The sequence below is a fragment of the Aspergillus sydowii genome (assembly GCF_001890705.1).
Source record: "Aspergillus sydowii CBS 593.65 unplaced genomic scaffold ASPSYscaffold_2, whole genome shotgun sequence".
In the NCBI taxonomy this organism is placed as follows: domain Eukaryota; kingdom Fungi; phylum Ascomycota; class Eurotiomycetes; order Eurotiales; family Aspergillaceae; genus Aspergillus; species Aspergillus sydowii.
Window position 1 is genome coordinate 580084 of NW_024467860.1, and position 16893 is coordinate 596976.

Below are 16893 nucleotides of genomic sequence, written 5' to 3' on the forward strand. Positions count from 1 at the left end.
CAAGTAGCCACGTTACTGGCTGGCCACAACTACTATGGCAGGCACGCCCTCTGCCCCAAACAGGGGCCTCGTGGTCTTCTCTGGAGGGAGTGCTGCCAATAACCTCGTGGATGTTTTCGATTCTGTTCGGCAAAGCAAGGATTGTTCCTTAAGCTATATCATCCCGATCAGTGACAATGGAGGCTCATCATCGGAGCTGATCCGAATCTTTGGCGGGCCTGGTATTGGTGATGTAAGGAGTGAGTATCTTGGATTCACAATTGTCCTTCACGGTTTGCTCGTTTCGCTATTAATACTTGCACAGGTAGATTAGTTCGACTGATTCCACCCTCGCCTCCTAATTCAGAGCGAGCAGCAATCAAGACATTATTCAACCATAGACTGCCAGCGGATGATTCCGCTCATAGTGAGTGGCTTGCTATCGTGGATGGTACATCAGCATTATGGACATCGATCACTCCAGCAAAGAAGGAGCTCATCAGGTCGTTCTTCAACCTTCTTAACCTGGAGATTCTCAAGCGTGCTCGACCGCCATCGTCAACCTTCGACTTTTCCTCTGCAAGTGTTGGCAACCTATTCCTCACAGGCGCACGGCTTTTCAGCGGGAGTTTTGAAAGCGCTATATATCTACTAAGCAACATCTGCGATGTCCCTTCAGACCTTATTCGCGTGATTCCTGCAATTAATTCGAACTTTTCCCACCACATTTCCGCCTCGCTGGCCAACGGAACCATCATAGTAGGCCAAAACAGCATTTCTCATCCCAGCTTTCCACCTCGGCCGGCATCACCACGACCAAACATCGCCCTGCAGGACGACGGAATTAACACATCTATCGATCAGGGAATTGACTATACTGAACCATCCGACGTGCTCGACACAGCCGTCTACGAAGACGACCAACCGCCAGGATTCCTCCCCCACCTCCGCAAGAAGAGCATTAACTTCTCCAAGTCCGAAAACGAGGACCTACCCGCCCGCATCACTAGAGTTTGGTATATAAACCCATACGGCCAGGAAATTAGACCACGTGCCAGCCCGCGCGTTCTCGAGTCGCTGCGCGATTCGCAGGCGATTATATACAGTATCGGCTCCCTATACACTTCTCTCATCCCTAGCTTAGTCCTCCAAGGCGTCGGGCAAGCCATCGTTTCTAGCCCGGCGCGCCACAAGATTCTAATCCTAAACGGCTCTCTAGATAGAGAGACCGGTCCGCCTTCAGACCCATTCTCGGCGATGGATTTCGTCGAAGCAATCACCCGTGCGGGCGAGGAGAGTCGCGGACGTATGAAGCTCGAACCCACGCCGACATCTACATCCGCTTCAGATATTGAAGCATTTCCGTCCTTAACTTTGAATGATAGAGGCCTTTCCCTCCCTTACACCTCGTATGTTACGCACGTCCTTCATCTCGAAGGGCCAGGGACACCGCACGTCGACAGAGACCGGCTTTCTGAGCTGGGTATTGAGACCCTTCGTCTTTACGGGCGGAAAATTGTATCGACTCAAGGCGAGACTGGGATTGAGATCCCCGTTGGGATGAGATATGACTCCACAGGCCTGGTTCAGGCGCTGGAGGTTGTATTGGGAAAGAAAGGGGATGGGATGTTGAGGGGCGCGGCCAGTAGGAGGAATACATTGGACACAGGGAGGAAAAGTGGTGTTTAGAGACCTGTTTCATGAGTAGTGTTGAGCTTAAGTTACAAGATGCGGGTTGGGGTATTTTCTTTTTTTTCTTTTTTTAGACAGAAAAAGAGACAAGACTCGTAGATAAAGTAGATCGAATTTATTATTTACATCTCACATTATGATCACCATATCATTAATCCAAAATATAGCTTCGTAGTTTGATTCCACACAACAGGCCACAGACGCCGCCCCCATGCTTCGTAAGTCATATAGTACATCTGTGAAGTATAATCAAGGATATAAAAAGTGCAATGCAAGATCTTGGCAGACCGTACAGAAAATGACATATACATACGAAATGAAAGGGGGAATTAAAGGAAGGAAATTGAAGATGATTATGCTCTCGCCGTCGGGCGTGATTTCCAAGTCTGACGGCCGAAATTGACCTGGGGAGGCCTGCTCCCCTGCGGGAAGTCTCGAAAGTCACCGCCGTAGAGCCCTGAACCGATATCCATGAGAATTGCTTTTTGGGGTTCAGCTGCTACTATGGAACCACTGGCTGATTTTGTGCGGGTATTCGACCGCGTCGTTGTTTGTTTGGTGGGAGTATTTGCCTGAGTGACCTCTCTTATAATCTCTCGAAGTTCCTTGTCATCCTTGGTGATTTGAGCTTTTATAAGAGCCGGATTATTGGAGGTTTGAAGTGCAGACATTACGGTTTCTCGAGGTGTGTAACTGAACTTTTCTGGCGTTGGTGGCGAAATTGGGGTGATTGATGGGTCTAGGCAGGCTTGGTCGTTTTTGTCGAGGAGTTGAAGAATGTCAAGACTTTCGCCGTGGGGAATTTTGTGTGAATGAGATGGGGTTACGCAGTCCATGTCAACCTCTTTTCGCAACACGTGGTCAATGTCGATTTGAGAGAAGTAGGCACAGGATTGTGGCAAATCATCGATACCAACCTGCTGCGAGAACATGGCGCGCGTCCACACATTTGCAACCTGCAAAGCCAAAGCAGAGCGATATTTGTCTTCCTCTTTGACAAGATATCTGATTTCGTCGTGGACAGTGATGGCCAAACGGGCCTGGATATTGAAGCGTCGGATGAGATAATCCATAGAGATAATCAGTAGGTGAAGGTAATCCACACCGGAAGATTGGATTGCCCAGTTGATACGCGAGGTCATGAAGCTACCTCTGTTGATAAAGCGCCGCATCAGAGCTTCAGTAATACCAGCACCTAGAACTGGAGTCCGTGGCCGTTCTTGATCGGCAAACTCTTCTAACTTGTTGAAGACAAAGGACTCTGTGCCACCCCGCCAGAAGGGGTTGTCGCTCAAAAGGCGGCGAGTAGTTTTGACACCCTTCGTCTCCTTGTAAAGCTTGGTTGCTACCTCCTGGGTTTGTCTCTCAGTCATGGATGGGTTGAACTGGCGTAGTAAAGTAGCCGCAAATTTGACACCGGCTCCATAAATACGGCCGTAATTGAATACCTTCGCATCATTGCGAGAAATGCCCAAAATCTTAGCAGTACGTGAATGCATATCAGTTCCAGCAGCCTTGGACCCTTCCAGGGTCATGAATCCAATTGCATTTCCGCCGTGAAGTTGGAATTGAGCATCGCCGATTAGACTTGCAATCCATAGCTCTTGAGAGTCGACGTCGGCGCCAACAAAGGCGTAGCCCGGCGGAGCCTTGATCATTGCCTTTAACTCAGAGCCCACACGATTTTCTTTGGCATTACTGGCTGTAAGCCACGTATTTTCAACGGCCCTTCGAGTGATAGTTCCCATTGGAATAATTTGAGGCAGAATGAATCCTAGTTTCTCATCCTTTTTCTTGCTCGGAGCACGAGACCGTACGTCATCCTCATAAACGACAAGTTGACCCATGATTCGGTCACGAGCGCTGATCCAATAAGAACAAGACGCATTCATTTCCAATGCCTCCTTGGCAAGGGCATACTGAGACGATAGCGTGCCGCGCTCAAAATATTGCAGGTAACCTTTGGCGAGCGGACTGACACAGCGCGCCTGAGGTCCATCTTTGTGAGGAAGTTTGAAGTAGATGTGCCTTCTATCATTTTGAAGTTCTGCATTTTTTTCCTCGGACATATCGCATGCAACAACAGGCTGATTCTCGTACTGGTGAGCCTTTTCGCGAGGAACTTTGAATGTCCAACCGTGCTTATCCGACCAAATCAACGGATGTGTATCCCATGAGAGCTTGAGAAGTATGGGCGCGATCCGCGTCCTTACCGTCAGGTTGATATCGGATGTGTTTGACGTAAACAAGTCTTTATACCATTGCGGCATGCCGGGCTTCTTCTGCCTAGCAGCTGGTCGGGGAGCGTCTCCTTTCTTCTTGCCTTTGACCATTTTGATCTCCTGGCCCGACCAGTCCAGCTGTCGCAACCAGGGGTCATTATTATAATTTTCGGGATCGTCCTTGACACTCAGCGCCTCATCGCATAGTTCCACAAGCCGCCGTTGAACATCGCCCAACCTCTGATGATATGTCGATTCGGCATTGTCGAGATATTCTTTCCAGCTCTGATTTACCGGGAGAATGACTGAGGAGAGATGCCTCAGAGCACCAAAGCTGACAGGATGCGGGCAAACCTCAAGGAAATTTGGGAAAACCCTCTTATATACGCGATGCGTGATAGCAACATCAGCAGCGCAGTAATCAAGTAGCTCATCCAATTTTTCCAATATCTGAGGCCTGCCAAGCTCCCCAAAGTAGTCCCTTTGGGACTTGTCGATCGTAACATCGCAGTGGAATTTAGCCACATCTCGGAGTGAATTGACCGAACTTCTTCCAACCCAGAGTTCTTCTTCTTCGTCCCGCAGCATTTTATTTTCGATTAAAGCTGCGAGCTCAACAGAGTTGTTGTCACTTGCAATCTTTTCCCTTAGATCTTTATTCTTCTTATGACGCATCCACGTAGGCCGTTGCTGAGAGCACATTCCGTTGACAGCAACATGGAGAGACATTGTGTCAAGGAAAAAATTGTGAGTCTGCTTCAAATCATACTCTTCGAATACGCGCGCACGATCGTAGCCGATGTTGTGTCCGACAATGATACGAGGTTGGGTTGGATCACCCAAGGGAACGAGCTGGATTTCGTTCTCCGACTCCCCCAATAACCAGGGGGATATCCAAGCATACCAAGCCGAAGGGCTAACAGCGCATGCCATTACAGCAAATGGGTGTTCTTTGTACATCACTTCAGTGTCAAAAGTGAGCATTGACTCGTTCGGTGCCTCCACGGCCTCCCACGTGCCATCCTTGTTATATTTAGTCCACCCACTGCGCTTGATCCATTTTCGCGGTAGTTCCGGTGAATTTACTACCGCATATTGCTTGGAGTAAGTGAGATATGGCTCCGACGAGTCCATTCCTAGCTTGAAGAAATGCTCATCCAAAGTTTGCCCCTGGAGAGCCGGCAGGTCAAAGGCGACCGGATCCGCATGCTCCTGTGCTTTCCCAAGTAGATCATGGCGCGCAAGATGGTCTTTTGATAGGGCGACTAGACTCGGATCAGGCGCATTCGACCTATTGAAGAATATCTGCGAGTATACATGGTCGCTGAGTTGTTGGACACCGATCTCGTTGAACCTCGCCGCAGCAGGGACTGAAAAGTTAGCGTCAAAGAGTTGGCCGCACATTCACAATTGTAACATACCTGCCAGCTGTGTCTGTTGGGTCTCGTTTCTGCCATCTTGCGAACTGTAGCGTCTTACTGATAGTGGCGAGGCATGCGACTGCACAAGGGGATGAACGCGAAGTCTCTGAGCGTAAAAACGAGTCAGGCCCCTCGAACAGGGTGTGCAGTGACTCCTAAGCATATTACGATTGAAAGAAAGCCAATCGTATGAGCTCCATGATAAACTAAGTGAAATGTTGCCGGGTTGAGCGTTGGAAATCGAGGCAACATGAGACACGGAGTGGAAGTGAGCACCAAAGCTCTTTCCTATCGTGGAAACAAGAGTCCCGACCCGGCAGGTTGGTACGGAAGAATAATATTCCTCAGAATAATCACACCGCCTGCCAATACCGTTGGGACCTTATCATTCAGGTGATAAGCTGGGCAGAATCCGGGATTGTCAAACAATGAAGTGGCGGACATTCCTCCGTCTTTATGCAATTCTCTAGACAGTTGTCTCGCAATTCCAATCGACGTTTATCGCTGAGAGGAGAATTATTCTCTAAACAGGTCTTGAACGAAGATAACCTCAGATTTTCCACCATATAACCATGGATAACCAGGCTTCTTCCTCTCAGAGACGCCGCATCTCAACAGTTGAGATACCATCCTCATCACCCCCTCGTTCTCGACGACCTTCTACTCAAGCGGGCCCTTCAGGTTCTCGTAAACGCCGCCGACTTACAAACCAGAGTGTTTCCTCAACAGCGTCCCAACCTGAAAACGAACCCATCGAGTCTATTGATCTTACCGATGTCGATGGAAATTCAGCTATTGCCAAGGTACTGGCGAGGCAACGAGAAGATGCAGTCGCCGCCCAGCACACAGACGATAGCGCAAATTCACGCTCGCGGTTCACTGGTTATAAGTGTCCTGTGTGCATAGACACTCCTGTAGATGCTACAACTACAGTTTGCGGTAGGTACATTCACTGTGGAGCTGTACGCATTTTCTGATTCGAATAAGGTCATTTATTCTGTCATAAGTGCATCATCGAGACACTGAAATTTAGTGAAGAGCAGCGAGCAGACCACACAGGGAAAACCCCACGGGGTTCATGCCCCGTATGTCGAAAACCTCTCGCAAGAGCAGATGCACCCGGAAACAAGAGAAATCTTGTACCCTTACAAATAAAGCTTGTTACCAAAAAGCGAACGGAGCATAGGGGTACATCTTGAATATCTATCTTGAATATCCGGAAACCATTTTACTATTGACTTCGTACCTTAGTCCATGAGGTACAACCCCGCATATCATATCGGCCTCGTGGAACACCTTGGAAAAAGAGGCTCATTTGGGATATCCCCCTTATTACATACCCATCTGAACCTATAGGGTATGGTGCTATGGCGAATGCCGCTATTACATGAAGCGCCACCATCACCCCCGCGGAGACATGTCATTGCATACAATTGCGGCACGGTCGCGATATGCTTGCAGCTATACATGTGGCAGACCTGCAACGGCCGGGGTCTAGACCGTGGTTTAGAGCTTCGTTAAGCATAAAAGGAGAAATATACCTTATTTACAACAGTTCAAGAAATTAAATTTCCTGTAACCGTATAGAGTTGAAGTAAAAGACATCCGCTCGGCATTTGGATGGGTAAAATAATTGCGGCAGGGACGACGGGATATGTATAAGTCCCAAATCGGATAAGAGCGCCAAGACGTCAGGGTCCAGCTGTGACATCAAGGCCCGAGTCAAACATCAAGGTTGGAATGGAACGTGCCCTGGTATGTTCGGGACGTTCTTTCGGGATCTCGATTTGGTTGTCTCCATTACTATTGCCTAGACTTCTTTCATCGCTGGGCCCTCCATCTTTTGGTGTAACCCCTATGGAATTGTTCCTCCCCTGAAACGTCATCTCTGACAACAGAAGATCCGAATGGGAGATAGAGAAGCCGCGACAACAACTGGAAAGCACACATCAAATTTCACTCGATGTTCCTGAATTATATCCTCCCGTTCATTGGCTCTGATAGGGACCTTGTGTATTGGGCAATATGAGCGTTCATTCCCATGACCATGCCGCATTTGCGAGCACCCCGTCCCCACGGTCTGGATCAGTGCCTGATGTTGAAGCCCATCCACGTTCACCGCAGGAACAGCCTTTCCCCAGCACCTGGGAGCCTGCGTCACCAGAGACGCGAACTATTCCTGCAAGGCCGAGCTCTCAGGAGACAGTCAGGCACCGTGCGCGACGCGCAAATACTGCCCGCTCATACCGTCCGGACACTGTTGCGCACGACCCAAACTGGCAGCCGGGGACCGAACCTGGTATTGATCCTACCAGACCTCTCCCGGCTTATAATGCAGAATGGATGACCTCAATATCAACGAGCTTACATCGTCGGTGCGATATCACTGTAGTGGACTTCTCACAGAATGAAATGCGCCAATATGCACTCGACAACGACACGATAGAGCAATTTCTGGCCCGAGAGCGGGAGCCCTGGGTACAGTGCAGGTGGATCAACGTCAATGGTCTGAGCTGGGATGTTATTAGGGTGCTGGGTAACCAAAAAGGATTGCACAGGCTTGCGCTGGAAGACCTGATCAACGAAACTAATCGCACCAAAGTGGATTGGTATTCTGATCATGCGTATATGGTCCTTACGTTACAAAAGCTGATCACTCTTCGACAAGACTCGAGCGACTCAGAAGAGGAGGATCTCGATGATAATGAGTCCTTCAGGCCAAATCGAAGAGACTCCGGGATGAGTAGTAGCAGATCGGTATCTGTGAAGAAGCCCACCCGGCGACGTGTTATTCTAGCTGCCCTGAAAGATATCTTTTGGCCAAAATCGCGAAAAAATGAAGCATCAAATAGGAATACCGATGGAGCTGGCTCTCGGTCTGCTATGAATGGATCCTCGAAGAACCCCAGATTTGGTGATATCGCCGGTTTTCCAGGTGCTGCGCGTAGTATTCAGCGGTACCGAGGTGGTCCGAATGAAGATCGGATTGCTTTCATGGAGCGCCATGCTGTACTAGCACCGAAGGGCCTGGGTGTGACACTTGAACAAGTTTCAATATTTCTCAACGCCGATAATAGCGTCATTTCATTTTTTGAAGCAAGTGCAGAGGAGATTGAGGCGCCTATTGCGAGGCGCCTTACCCAACCAGAGACGATTTTACGCCAGTCATGCGATGCCAGCATGCTCGTGCAGGCCATATTGGATGCCATTATTGACCTGGCGATACCAGTGACCACAGCCTACCAAGACGCAATCGGTGATCTTGAGCTCGACGTTTTGACAGACCCAGATGTTGACCAATCCAAGAGTCTCTATATCCTAACCTCCGAAATCGCAATCCTTCGCAGCGTTATGCAACCGATTGCGACCATTATTAATGCTCTTCGAGACCATCGTTCTGAGCCCATCAGCACGCCTGGCCTTGCAACACTCCGTCCTCCAGGGTCTGCGACACCTTCCTCCGCTGCGGGACACATCGGGATCAGCACTCCAAATCTTATGAGTATAGGTGGCACGAGTGTGTCAATAAGTCCCATGTGTCATACATACTTGGGCGACGCACTAGATCACTGTATTACCATCGTTGAGGGATACGACCAAATGCGAAGGGCCGCAGACAACATGATTGATCTGATCTTCAACACAATTGGTGAGTGCCTCATCAATTAGTCCTTGGCTGCTCTATTCACACATGCTAGGTGCATACCAGAATGAGAGTATGAAGCAGTTGACTCTTGTGACGTGCTTGTATCTCCCCCTTACCTTTTTGACGGTTGGTTTTCTACTCATCAAGTATAAGGATTCTATGCTTACTCTCAAACAGGGCTATTTTGGTATGAATTTTGACAGATTCTCCGGAGTTACCGACCATAGCGACTCGTAAGTATCAGAATGGCATGGCCAGGCAAACCTAAGCTGATCTGGTCGACTAGGTATTTCTGGATAATTGCACCGCCTTTCGTCTTTGCAACCACGCTTATTTTGATGTGAGACGCTCCCCCCACCCAACACATTTTCGTGACCGTGCTAACCCATCTTGCCAGGCGGGATAAAATCCAGCGGTATGCTGTATTGCTGGCGCAAAGACGCCTCATTACCAGCTCGAGACGACAGAGGAGGCAAAAAGTATCCAAGCGAGACTGATCTTGGTATTTATCTGGATTGGTTCTCGGCGACAAGACCATGTCCGATGACAATTACTGTTAGGCTATGAGCGGTGACTTTATATTGTACATTCAGTTCTTTTCGGTATTGTACATTCTACAATAGAGATATTTTAGAAAGACTTTCGTCGAAATGCCATGTAAGCCTTCCACGGAAGCTTCCAATCAGACCGAAGAAGCTCGGGTCTAAAGATATCAAAGTCCACGCTCTCAAGCTTGTCCAGCCAGAGTCGCGTTGCAACAGCAGGCATGAAAACGCCAAAGGCCCGGTTTACCTCATCGAGCGGCGACTCATGCTGTGAACCATCTCCAACAGCATACTGATGATCCTCCTCCCCTTCATGCTCAAAATCATGGCCGACGTCACTCCCAGCCCGCAGGTTGCTCAGCATCTGCTGCACTGTAATCAAATGATCACTTGCCCTCGTCGCAACCGTGAATACTGCGTCACGTAGACCCTCTGCCTCCGCTCCCCGCCTGAATACCTCTTCCTCTTTCACTCCGGTCTGCGCCATTACATCCAACGGCAGCATCACAGCGCCCTGCCTGGACCCTCCCTGCCCAGCCCCCTGCGCCTGCTGTACCTGTTGCGGGAACGCTACAATTGGCAATCCCCGCAATACAGCCGCTATTCCTGCAGCTTTCCCAATATGACTCGCAACATGATCCGCCGTAACACTAGCCATCGGCATAGTCGACAACGTCAAATAAAGCAATGTACTATACGTATTCTCTGCATAGCTCTCCACCGCCTCGAGATTAGGATACGGATCGTTTGTAAGCGTTTGCTCCCGCGCATTGACCATGCGATTCAGCCAGTTCTTGCTCAGTTTTGCTTTTCCGCCGCTTCGGCGGTGCAAGTCATCGATTGCTGAGGCGAGGAGGATAGCGATGGGTTCTTTCGGTGGTGTGCCTGCGAGGGTCTTTGCGATGGCTTCGCGCCAGAATTGTAGGCGCATTAAGCCGATTGTGTGCGAAGAGGTTGTGTCGGGGATGAGGGAGAGAGTGGAGTTGAGTGCGCGGAGGGCGATGTAGGTTGGTTGCGTTTGGCGGGGGATGAAGGTGCTTAAAGTGTAGGAGGGACGGTCATATTTTCTGCATAGTAAATATGGTTAGCATCGAACTGAATATTGTCGTATAGCTGGTGTGAGCGATTGCGTACTCGAGAAGAGTAAGGCAGTATCTCTGTGCGGCTTGGACTTCTTCTTCCGCTGCGCCGGTTATTGTAGGAGTTGTGCTGAGCTCGCGCATTTGATGGAATGACTTTTTTGGGACGATATAGAGTCTGTGCAATTGGAGGCTCGAGCGGCATGGCCGCATTGCGTCCTTAAATAATGACATGTTTTTGCGACTGCTCTGAGGGTAGATTTGATATCCGGCTTTTTGTTGGATGGATTGCGCAGAATCGTAAGCCCGGTCGAAGTAGCAAGACAAAATTTAGATCAACGGCAATTCATCTACGCCTGAACCCCAGATCTGCGAGAAAAGATGGGAGTTTAACAGTTTGAGCAATATACTGATGTTGGCGTTGGTGTTGGGAGGAACGTACTTTTTTCTCCGCCGAAATCCTCAAATGACGTCGGCCCGAATATTAATTAACGGACTTTCGCGCGTCGGCGCGTCTCCCGAGACACGATCGCCAGCATAATTCAATCAACTCCATGTTTGATTCTCTCACATCACCCCCTCCATGTTTTCAACGACATATAGTTCCGGCACACGATGGACTTCGACGCTGCTAATGATCGCCCTTTTAAGAAAAGACGCTTCTTCGTTGATGATCCACACGACACGCCGCAATCCGCTCTCGAACCTGGGGCCCCTACATCGAGCCTAGACGCGTCCCTAGACGCGTCGACACCATCACCTTCGCGCGCAGAACAGGATAATGGCTTCAATGGCTTCCGTACTTTCCCTCTAGCGTCGCGAGACCATATGCCTGGAAATGGTGGGCCAGCACCACAAGCGATATCACTCCCTACCTCCCTGCAAACCCCCGAATCACCAGATCAAAAAGGTATAGGCGGGTTCGATGCAGCGACTTTCATCAGCATCGTGGGTGAAGAGGTTTCCCAGGAAACGTTACAAAAGATTCGAAAAGTATCCGGTGGTAACCTCGAGAAAGCAATAAATATATACTATGATGGATCCTGGAAGACATCTGGAAGGGCTGGATCAAGTCAAACGACATTATTACCCCGTGGACCAGCCCCCGCACAGCCAGACCCATCGAATTTATCAATAGCAAACCGTATATATTCAGCGCAGAATGACACGGAAGTTTTTGAGCCAGCGGATCCGCGACGGAGTTTGAAATCCCAACCTCCGCTAAGATACGTCGGGGCATTCGGTGTAGGAGCGTGGGCCACTAGAAGCGGGCTGGGTTTTATCCAACATGGCGACGAAGTTAGAATTGAGCGTGCAAGGTCCCAACCTCTCTCAACTCGTGGTCGTACCGGAAAATTAAGGGTCAACCAGAAAGGGGATGTGCTCACACGCTTCACGAACATCGCCGGCCAAGAGGTTGGAAGGCTTCCCCGGGAGACAGCCGAATGGGTGTCCACCTTGATTGATCAGAAGATCTGTGAGTTTCGAGGATCATGTGTTTTCGCCCCGGATCGACTTAGAGTGAACGACACTATTTATCTGCAGCTTCGGTGTTACATGCGAGTAGAAGCGTTCCAGCCAAAGATACTACATCAATCAATGGATGACAATAGGGCGACAACAATTTTTGAGCAGGAAGAAAACACCGAGGAGAAACAGCTGCGTCTTCGCCAGGTCGCCCTTGTGAATCTGTTCGACGAGATCGGTCTCCAAGCTACATCGCAGGACGACGCGGCCAAAAAGCAGAAAAAGGAAGGATTGCTTCGCGCGGCGGAAATGGCAGATCAAGAAGCCAAAAAAGCCACCAAGCCCGGATATAATGGCTCTGAAGAAGACGAACCCGCAGAGCTCGAGGAAGATCAACTTGATGCACTCTATCAGAAAGCACAGTCCTTCGATTTTAACATGCCTGAAGCTCAGCCCCCGCCGTCATTTGCCTTGGATCTCCGAAAATATCAGAGGCAGGCACTACACTGGATGCTTTCAAAGGAAAATGACAAGGGATCCGGTAGACAGGATTCGATGCATCCGCTTTGGGAGGAATATAAGTGGCCGTTGAAAGACGTCGATGACCAGGAAGTGCCGACTATCGAAGGAATAGAACATTTTTACGTTAATCCCTACTCTGGAGAGCTGAGTCTCGATTTTCCCGCCCAAGAACAACATTGTCTCGGTGGCATCCTAGCTGATGAGATGGGTTTGGGGAAGACGATCGAGATGCTTAGCTTGGTCCATTCCCATAGGAATGTTCCCCCAAGCCAAAACACCGGCAATTTGACCAGACTGCCCACGTCCGGTGTAGTACCGGCACCATATACTACCCTAGTTGTTGCGCCAACTTCTTTACTCGCACAGTGGGAGAATGAAGCTGTGAAAGCCTCCAATGATGGCTCAATGAAGGTATTAATGTATTATGGAAATGAGAAGGCTGTGAACTTACGGGAGCTGTGCTCTACCGACAATGCAGCGGCCCCGAACGTGGTTGTCACAAGTTATGGTGTGGTTCTTGCGGAGCATCGGACTCAAGCGATGTCCGCAGGCGCCTCCTGGACACCAGGAAACCTATTCTCGGTAGACTTCTTCCGAGTCATTCTCGACGAAGCCCATATTATCAAAAATCGGCGGTCAAAGACAGCAAGGGCTTGCTATGATATTAACGCAACACACCGATGGGTCCTCACCGGCACACCTATTGTCAACCGCTTGGAGGATTTGTTCAGCTTGGTGAGGTTCCTCAAGGTGGAGCCGTGGAATAACTTTTCCTTCTGGAAAACCTTCATCACTACACCATTCGAATCAAAGGAATTCGTACGCGCACTCAGTGTTGTACAGACGGTCCTTGAGCCACTGGTCCTTCGGCGTACCAAGACGATGAAGACTCCCGAAGGCGAGCCATTGGTGCCATTGCCCAAGCGGACGGTACAAATTGAGGAAGTTGACCTTATAGAGCAGGAAAGGGAAATCTATAATCACATTTTCACTCGGGCAAAGCAAACATTCAACAGCAATGTGGAAGCCGGAACACTGCTCAAGTCGTACTCGACAATATTTGCACAGCTCCTCCGTCTCCGTCAGACATGTTGTCACCCAATCCTTACGCGTAACAAGGCAATCGTTGCAGATGAGGAAGATGCCGCAGCTGCTGCCGACCAGGCGAACGAGCTCAAAGATGACATGGATCTCCAAGAACTCATTAGCCGGTTCACGGCAACGACTCAAAACGCCAATTCCAACGAACCGCAAGACCCATCGATGACATTTACTGCTCATGCACTACGCCAAATCCAAACAGAGTCAAGTGGAGAATGTCCCATCTGCTCAGAGGAGCCCATGATCGACCCAGCCGTTACATCTTGTTGGCACAGCGCTTGCAAGAAGTGCCTGGAGGACTATATCCAACACCAAACAGACAAGGGCGTCCAGCCTCGCTGCTTCTCCTGCCGCGCATCCCTAACGGCGCAAGACATTTTCGAAGTCATCCGTCACTCGCCAAACTCCACACCCGCCGAACCCGCCGAACCAACCTCCTCTATAGATAGCAACGACCTATATGGTAGCTCTCAACCAACAACTCGGATCTCACTGCGAAGAATCAACCCTCTTTCTCCATCCGCCCATACGTCAGCTAAAATCCACGCCCTTCTCTCACACCTCTCTCGTGTCCCATCCGGCACAAAATCCGTCGTTTTCTCTCAATTCACCTCCTTTCTGGACCTCATTGCCCCCCAGCTATCTAAGGCCGGGATCTCACACGTCCGCCTTGATGGCACAATGCCACAAAAGGCCCGCGCCGAAGTCCTAGCTCAATTCAGTAAATCCGATACCTTCACCCAGGAGGAGCTCGATCAAGCTGAATCCACGCCTACAAGCACTACGCCCGCACCGCGCACACCGGGCATGCCAAACCCTCCTACGGCCCCAAACAATAATCGAGGCGGGAGCCCTTCTTCCCCATCCGTCCTCTTGATTAGTCTTCGCGCAGGTGGTGTCGGTCTCAACCTTACTGCGGCCTCGAATGTATTCATGATGGATCCCTGGTGGTCCTTTGCAATTGAAGCGCAGGCTATCGACCGTGTACATAGGATGGGTCAACTACGCGATGTAAACGTTATTCGGTTCATTGTGAAGGACTCGATCGAGGGAAGGATGTTAAAAGTCCAGGAGCGGAAGATGAATATAGCGGGGTCGCTAGGGTTGATGGGGGGTGATGGGAATGAGGATGAAAAGAGGAAGGAGAGGATTGAGGAATTAAGGTTGTTGTTTGAGTGATATTGCGCTACATCTGACATATATACGCATAGACGGGATTGTTACAGCTACAGTGGTAGTAGGGTAATGGGTAAGTCTTGTATATACGTATATTCGTATGATTCATAATACATATCGATTATTATAATACAAATAATAAAAGCTGCGGCCTAATTAACACGAAAGAGAGTTCGCATATTTAAACAGCCATGCTCTGCCTTACTCGCGTAGCGGCTGCATTGCCCATAAAAGGAAGGCTTAGTGGTGATGAAGCATGTCGCTAATTTTCTCCTTCACACCCCTATGGTGGTGCACACCGCTATCCTTCCCATTGCTGGCATTCTTGGTATCGCTGGCATTCTGGCCGCTTTCAGCAGACTTGCCTTCTATAATGGAACACTCGTTAGCAACATTCTCAACCCAGAGCATAAGATACTAGATGATAGTACGAGGCAGTGGCGATTATTACTAACCAGGCTTGGATGACTTGGGCTGATCGGTCGATTCGCCCTCTTTCAACCCTGCAGTACTGAACTTCTTCTGCTTTTCGTACGATTCCCGGGGCGCCGAGACCTTAGGGCCCCTGAGGGTCTCCTCGCTGACACCCTTCTTTTTCGCCATAGCGGCAACATCGTCAGCGTTCTGGGCGCCGGCGCCTTCCTTGTCACCTTGTGAAGCTGATGTTCCAGTAGTGCTAGACTCGCCGGCTCCTTCCTTGCCCTGAGTCTGGGCCTGTGAGGCTGAGGTACCGGTAGTGCTAGGCCCGCTAGCGCCTTCTGTGCCCTGAACCTCGGGCTGTGAGGTTGAAGCACCAGTAGTACTGGAGCCACCGACTGTTTTCTGGTGCTGGGCCTGGGATTGTGAGGTTGAAGGCTGGCTTCGTTGTTCGGACAGACCTCCAGCAGCGGTAGATCCAGTTGTGGATCCTGCCGCAGCCGTTGCAGCAGGTGTTGAGGCGGAGGGTTTAGAGGTAGTCATAGTAGGTTGAGGCTCATCAGCCGTAGAGCGAGACCCGCTGAGACCCTCATCTCTGTGAGTGCTCTTTGCACCAAGACCAGAGGCATGCTCCGTGCCCGAAACAGGGGCAGGATGTCCGACGGTAGGGTTTGTAGAACCAATACCCGAGGTTACGAGTGTTGCCTTGTCACTGCCTCTCCGGTACTTGTCCTGAAAAGTGCCGGTGCCAGTACCGCTACTAGCGCCAGCGCCAGTACCCGTGCCGGGAGTGATGGAAGAAAGAGGCTCTGTGGTGGCAGCGGTAGGTTCTTTGGATATGGGGGCTTCCGGTTGTTCTAAGCAGGTTGGGTCAGCTTCCCAATTGGCCTCAATGGAACAAGGCATGCTTACCATCTCGGTTGCCTGCATCGTATGGATCGCTTATGGTTCCTTTGCCCTGGACGCCAGCAATGGGCTCCTCTGTATATGACTGCGGAACGCGCTGCTCGGTAGTTTGGGCTGCCTGCTGCTCGCCTCGGAGCGCATCAACCTCGTTCCAGAAGGCCCGAGATGCATTGTGAACAGCTTGAGTAGCCATTGTAGAATAGAAGCAATGCCAAGTGAGATGTGGAGAATGGTAATCGGATTAAGAGTTAAGGCTGATCTGTTTTGTTGTGCTTCGAGTGAATGTCTTGCCACTTTTCTTGGGCCAAGGGCTTGGTAGAGGGGCTCGTTATATAGTTCATAGCACTTGGTGTAGGACATTATACGTCAGTGAGGGTCGAAACCAAACCGGGTTCTAGACGTCATCGTCCTCGTTGTCCATGGGTTCGATGATGTTGATTCATGCTTCCCATGTTGTCAGACCGCAAATCAGAGCGCCCGGTGACGTCAGAAACGGGTCACGTGGGCGATGTGTTCATCGAAGAGACACAAGAATTCCAATGGAAGAACGGGAAAGAAGAAAATGTGCTATGACGATTGGATATCTATTCTATTTATCCTTTTTCTTCGGTCCTATCAGGATAGCCAGCTGCCCTGTGTTCCTCCCAACCTCGCCGGGTATCTTGTTCCGGCATGCTTAGCATTAGTCTGCTAATAATGCAATGATATGTGGACATCCAC

At 50.0% G+C, this 16893-nt stretch overlaps 7 protein-coding genes across 7 annotated transcripts; 4 read left to right on the plus strand and 3 right to left on the minus strand.

Annotated features, from left to right (window-relative positions):
• Positions 1–34: 34 nt before the first annotated feature.
• On the plus strand, positions 35–1668 carry ASPSYDRAFT_27564 (gluconeogenesis factor YvcK family protein; the record flags this gene model as incomplete). Its single annotated transcript, XM_040844412.1, has 2 exons — positions 35–239; positions 305–1668. 2 exons carry the CDS (start codon positions 35–37, stop codon positions 1666–1668), a joined length of 1569 nt encoding a protein of 522 aa, XP_040705714.1.
• A 356-nt stretch (positions 1669–2024) lies between these two features.
• Positions 2025–5477, minus strand: ASPSYDRAFT_54860 (DNA-directed DNA polymerase gamma MIP1; the record flags this gene model as incomplete). Its single annotated transcript, XM_040848927.1, has 2 exons — positions 2025–5263; positions 5315–5477. 2 exons carry the CDS (start codon positions 5475–5477, stop codon positions 2025–2027), a joined length of 3402 nt encoding a protein of 1133 aa, XP_040705715.1.
• A 272-nt stretch (positions 5478–5749) lies between these two features.
• ASPSYDRAFT_40468 (uncharacterized protein) lies at positions 5750–6888 on the plus strand. The gene is made up of 2 exons (XM_040846092.1): positions 5750–6253; positions 6302–6888. Exons 1-2 carry the CDS (start codon positions 5887–5889, stop codon positions 6511–6513), a joined length of 579 nt encoding a protein of 192 aa, XP_040705716.1. The 5' UTR covers positions 5750–5886; the 3' UTR covers positions 6514–6888.
• Positions 6889–7339: 451 nt separating this feature from the next.
• On the plus strand, positions 7340–9457 carry ASPSYDRAFT_85605 (putative CorA family metal ion transporter; the record flags this gene model as incomplete). The annotated part of the gene is made up of 4 exons (XM_040851542.1): positions 7340–8963; positions 9013–9193; positions 9247–9300; positions 9358–9457. 4 exons carry the CDS (start codon positions 7340–7342, stop codon positions 9455–9457), a joined length of 1959 nt encoding a protein of 652 aa, XP_040705717.1.
• Positions 9458–9590: 133 nt separating this feature from the next.
• ASPSYDRAFT_145368 (uncharacterized protein) lies at positions 9591–10818 on the minus strand (the record flags this gene model as incomplete). The annotated part of the gene is made up of 2 exons (XM_040841513.1): positions 9591–10572; positions 10640–10818. 2 exons carry the CDS (start codon positions 10816–10818, stop codon positions 9591–9593), a joined length of 1161 nt encoding a protein of 386 aa, XP_040705718.1.
• A 381-nt stretch (positions 10819–11199) lies between these two features.
• On the plus strand, positions 11200–14853 carry ASPSYDRAFT_144585 (DEAD/DEAH box helicase; the record flags this gene model as incomplete). The annotated part of the gene is made up of 1 exon (XM_040841447.1): positions 11200–14853. One exon carries the CDS (start codon positions 11200–11202, stop codon positions 14851–14853), a length of 3654 nt encoding a protein of 1217 aa, XP_040705719.1.
• Positions 14854–15300: 447 nt separating this feature from the next.
• On the minus strand, positions 15301–16366 carry ASPSYDRAFT_27570 (uncharacterized protein; the record flags this gene model as incomplete). The annotated part of the gene is made up of 2 exons (XM_040844413.1): positions 15301–16124; positions 16180–16366. 2 exons carry the CDS (start codon positions 16364–16366, stop codon positions 15301–15303), a joined length of 1011 nt encoding a protein of 336 aa, XP_040705720.1.
• Between the last annotated feature and the right edge of the window lie 527 nt (positions 16367–16893).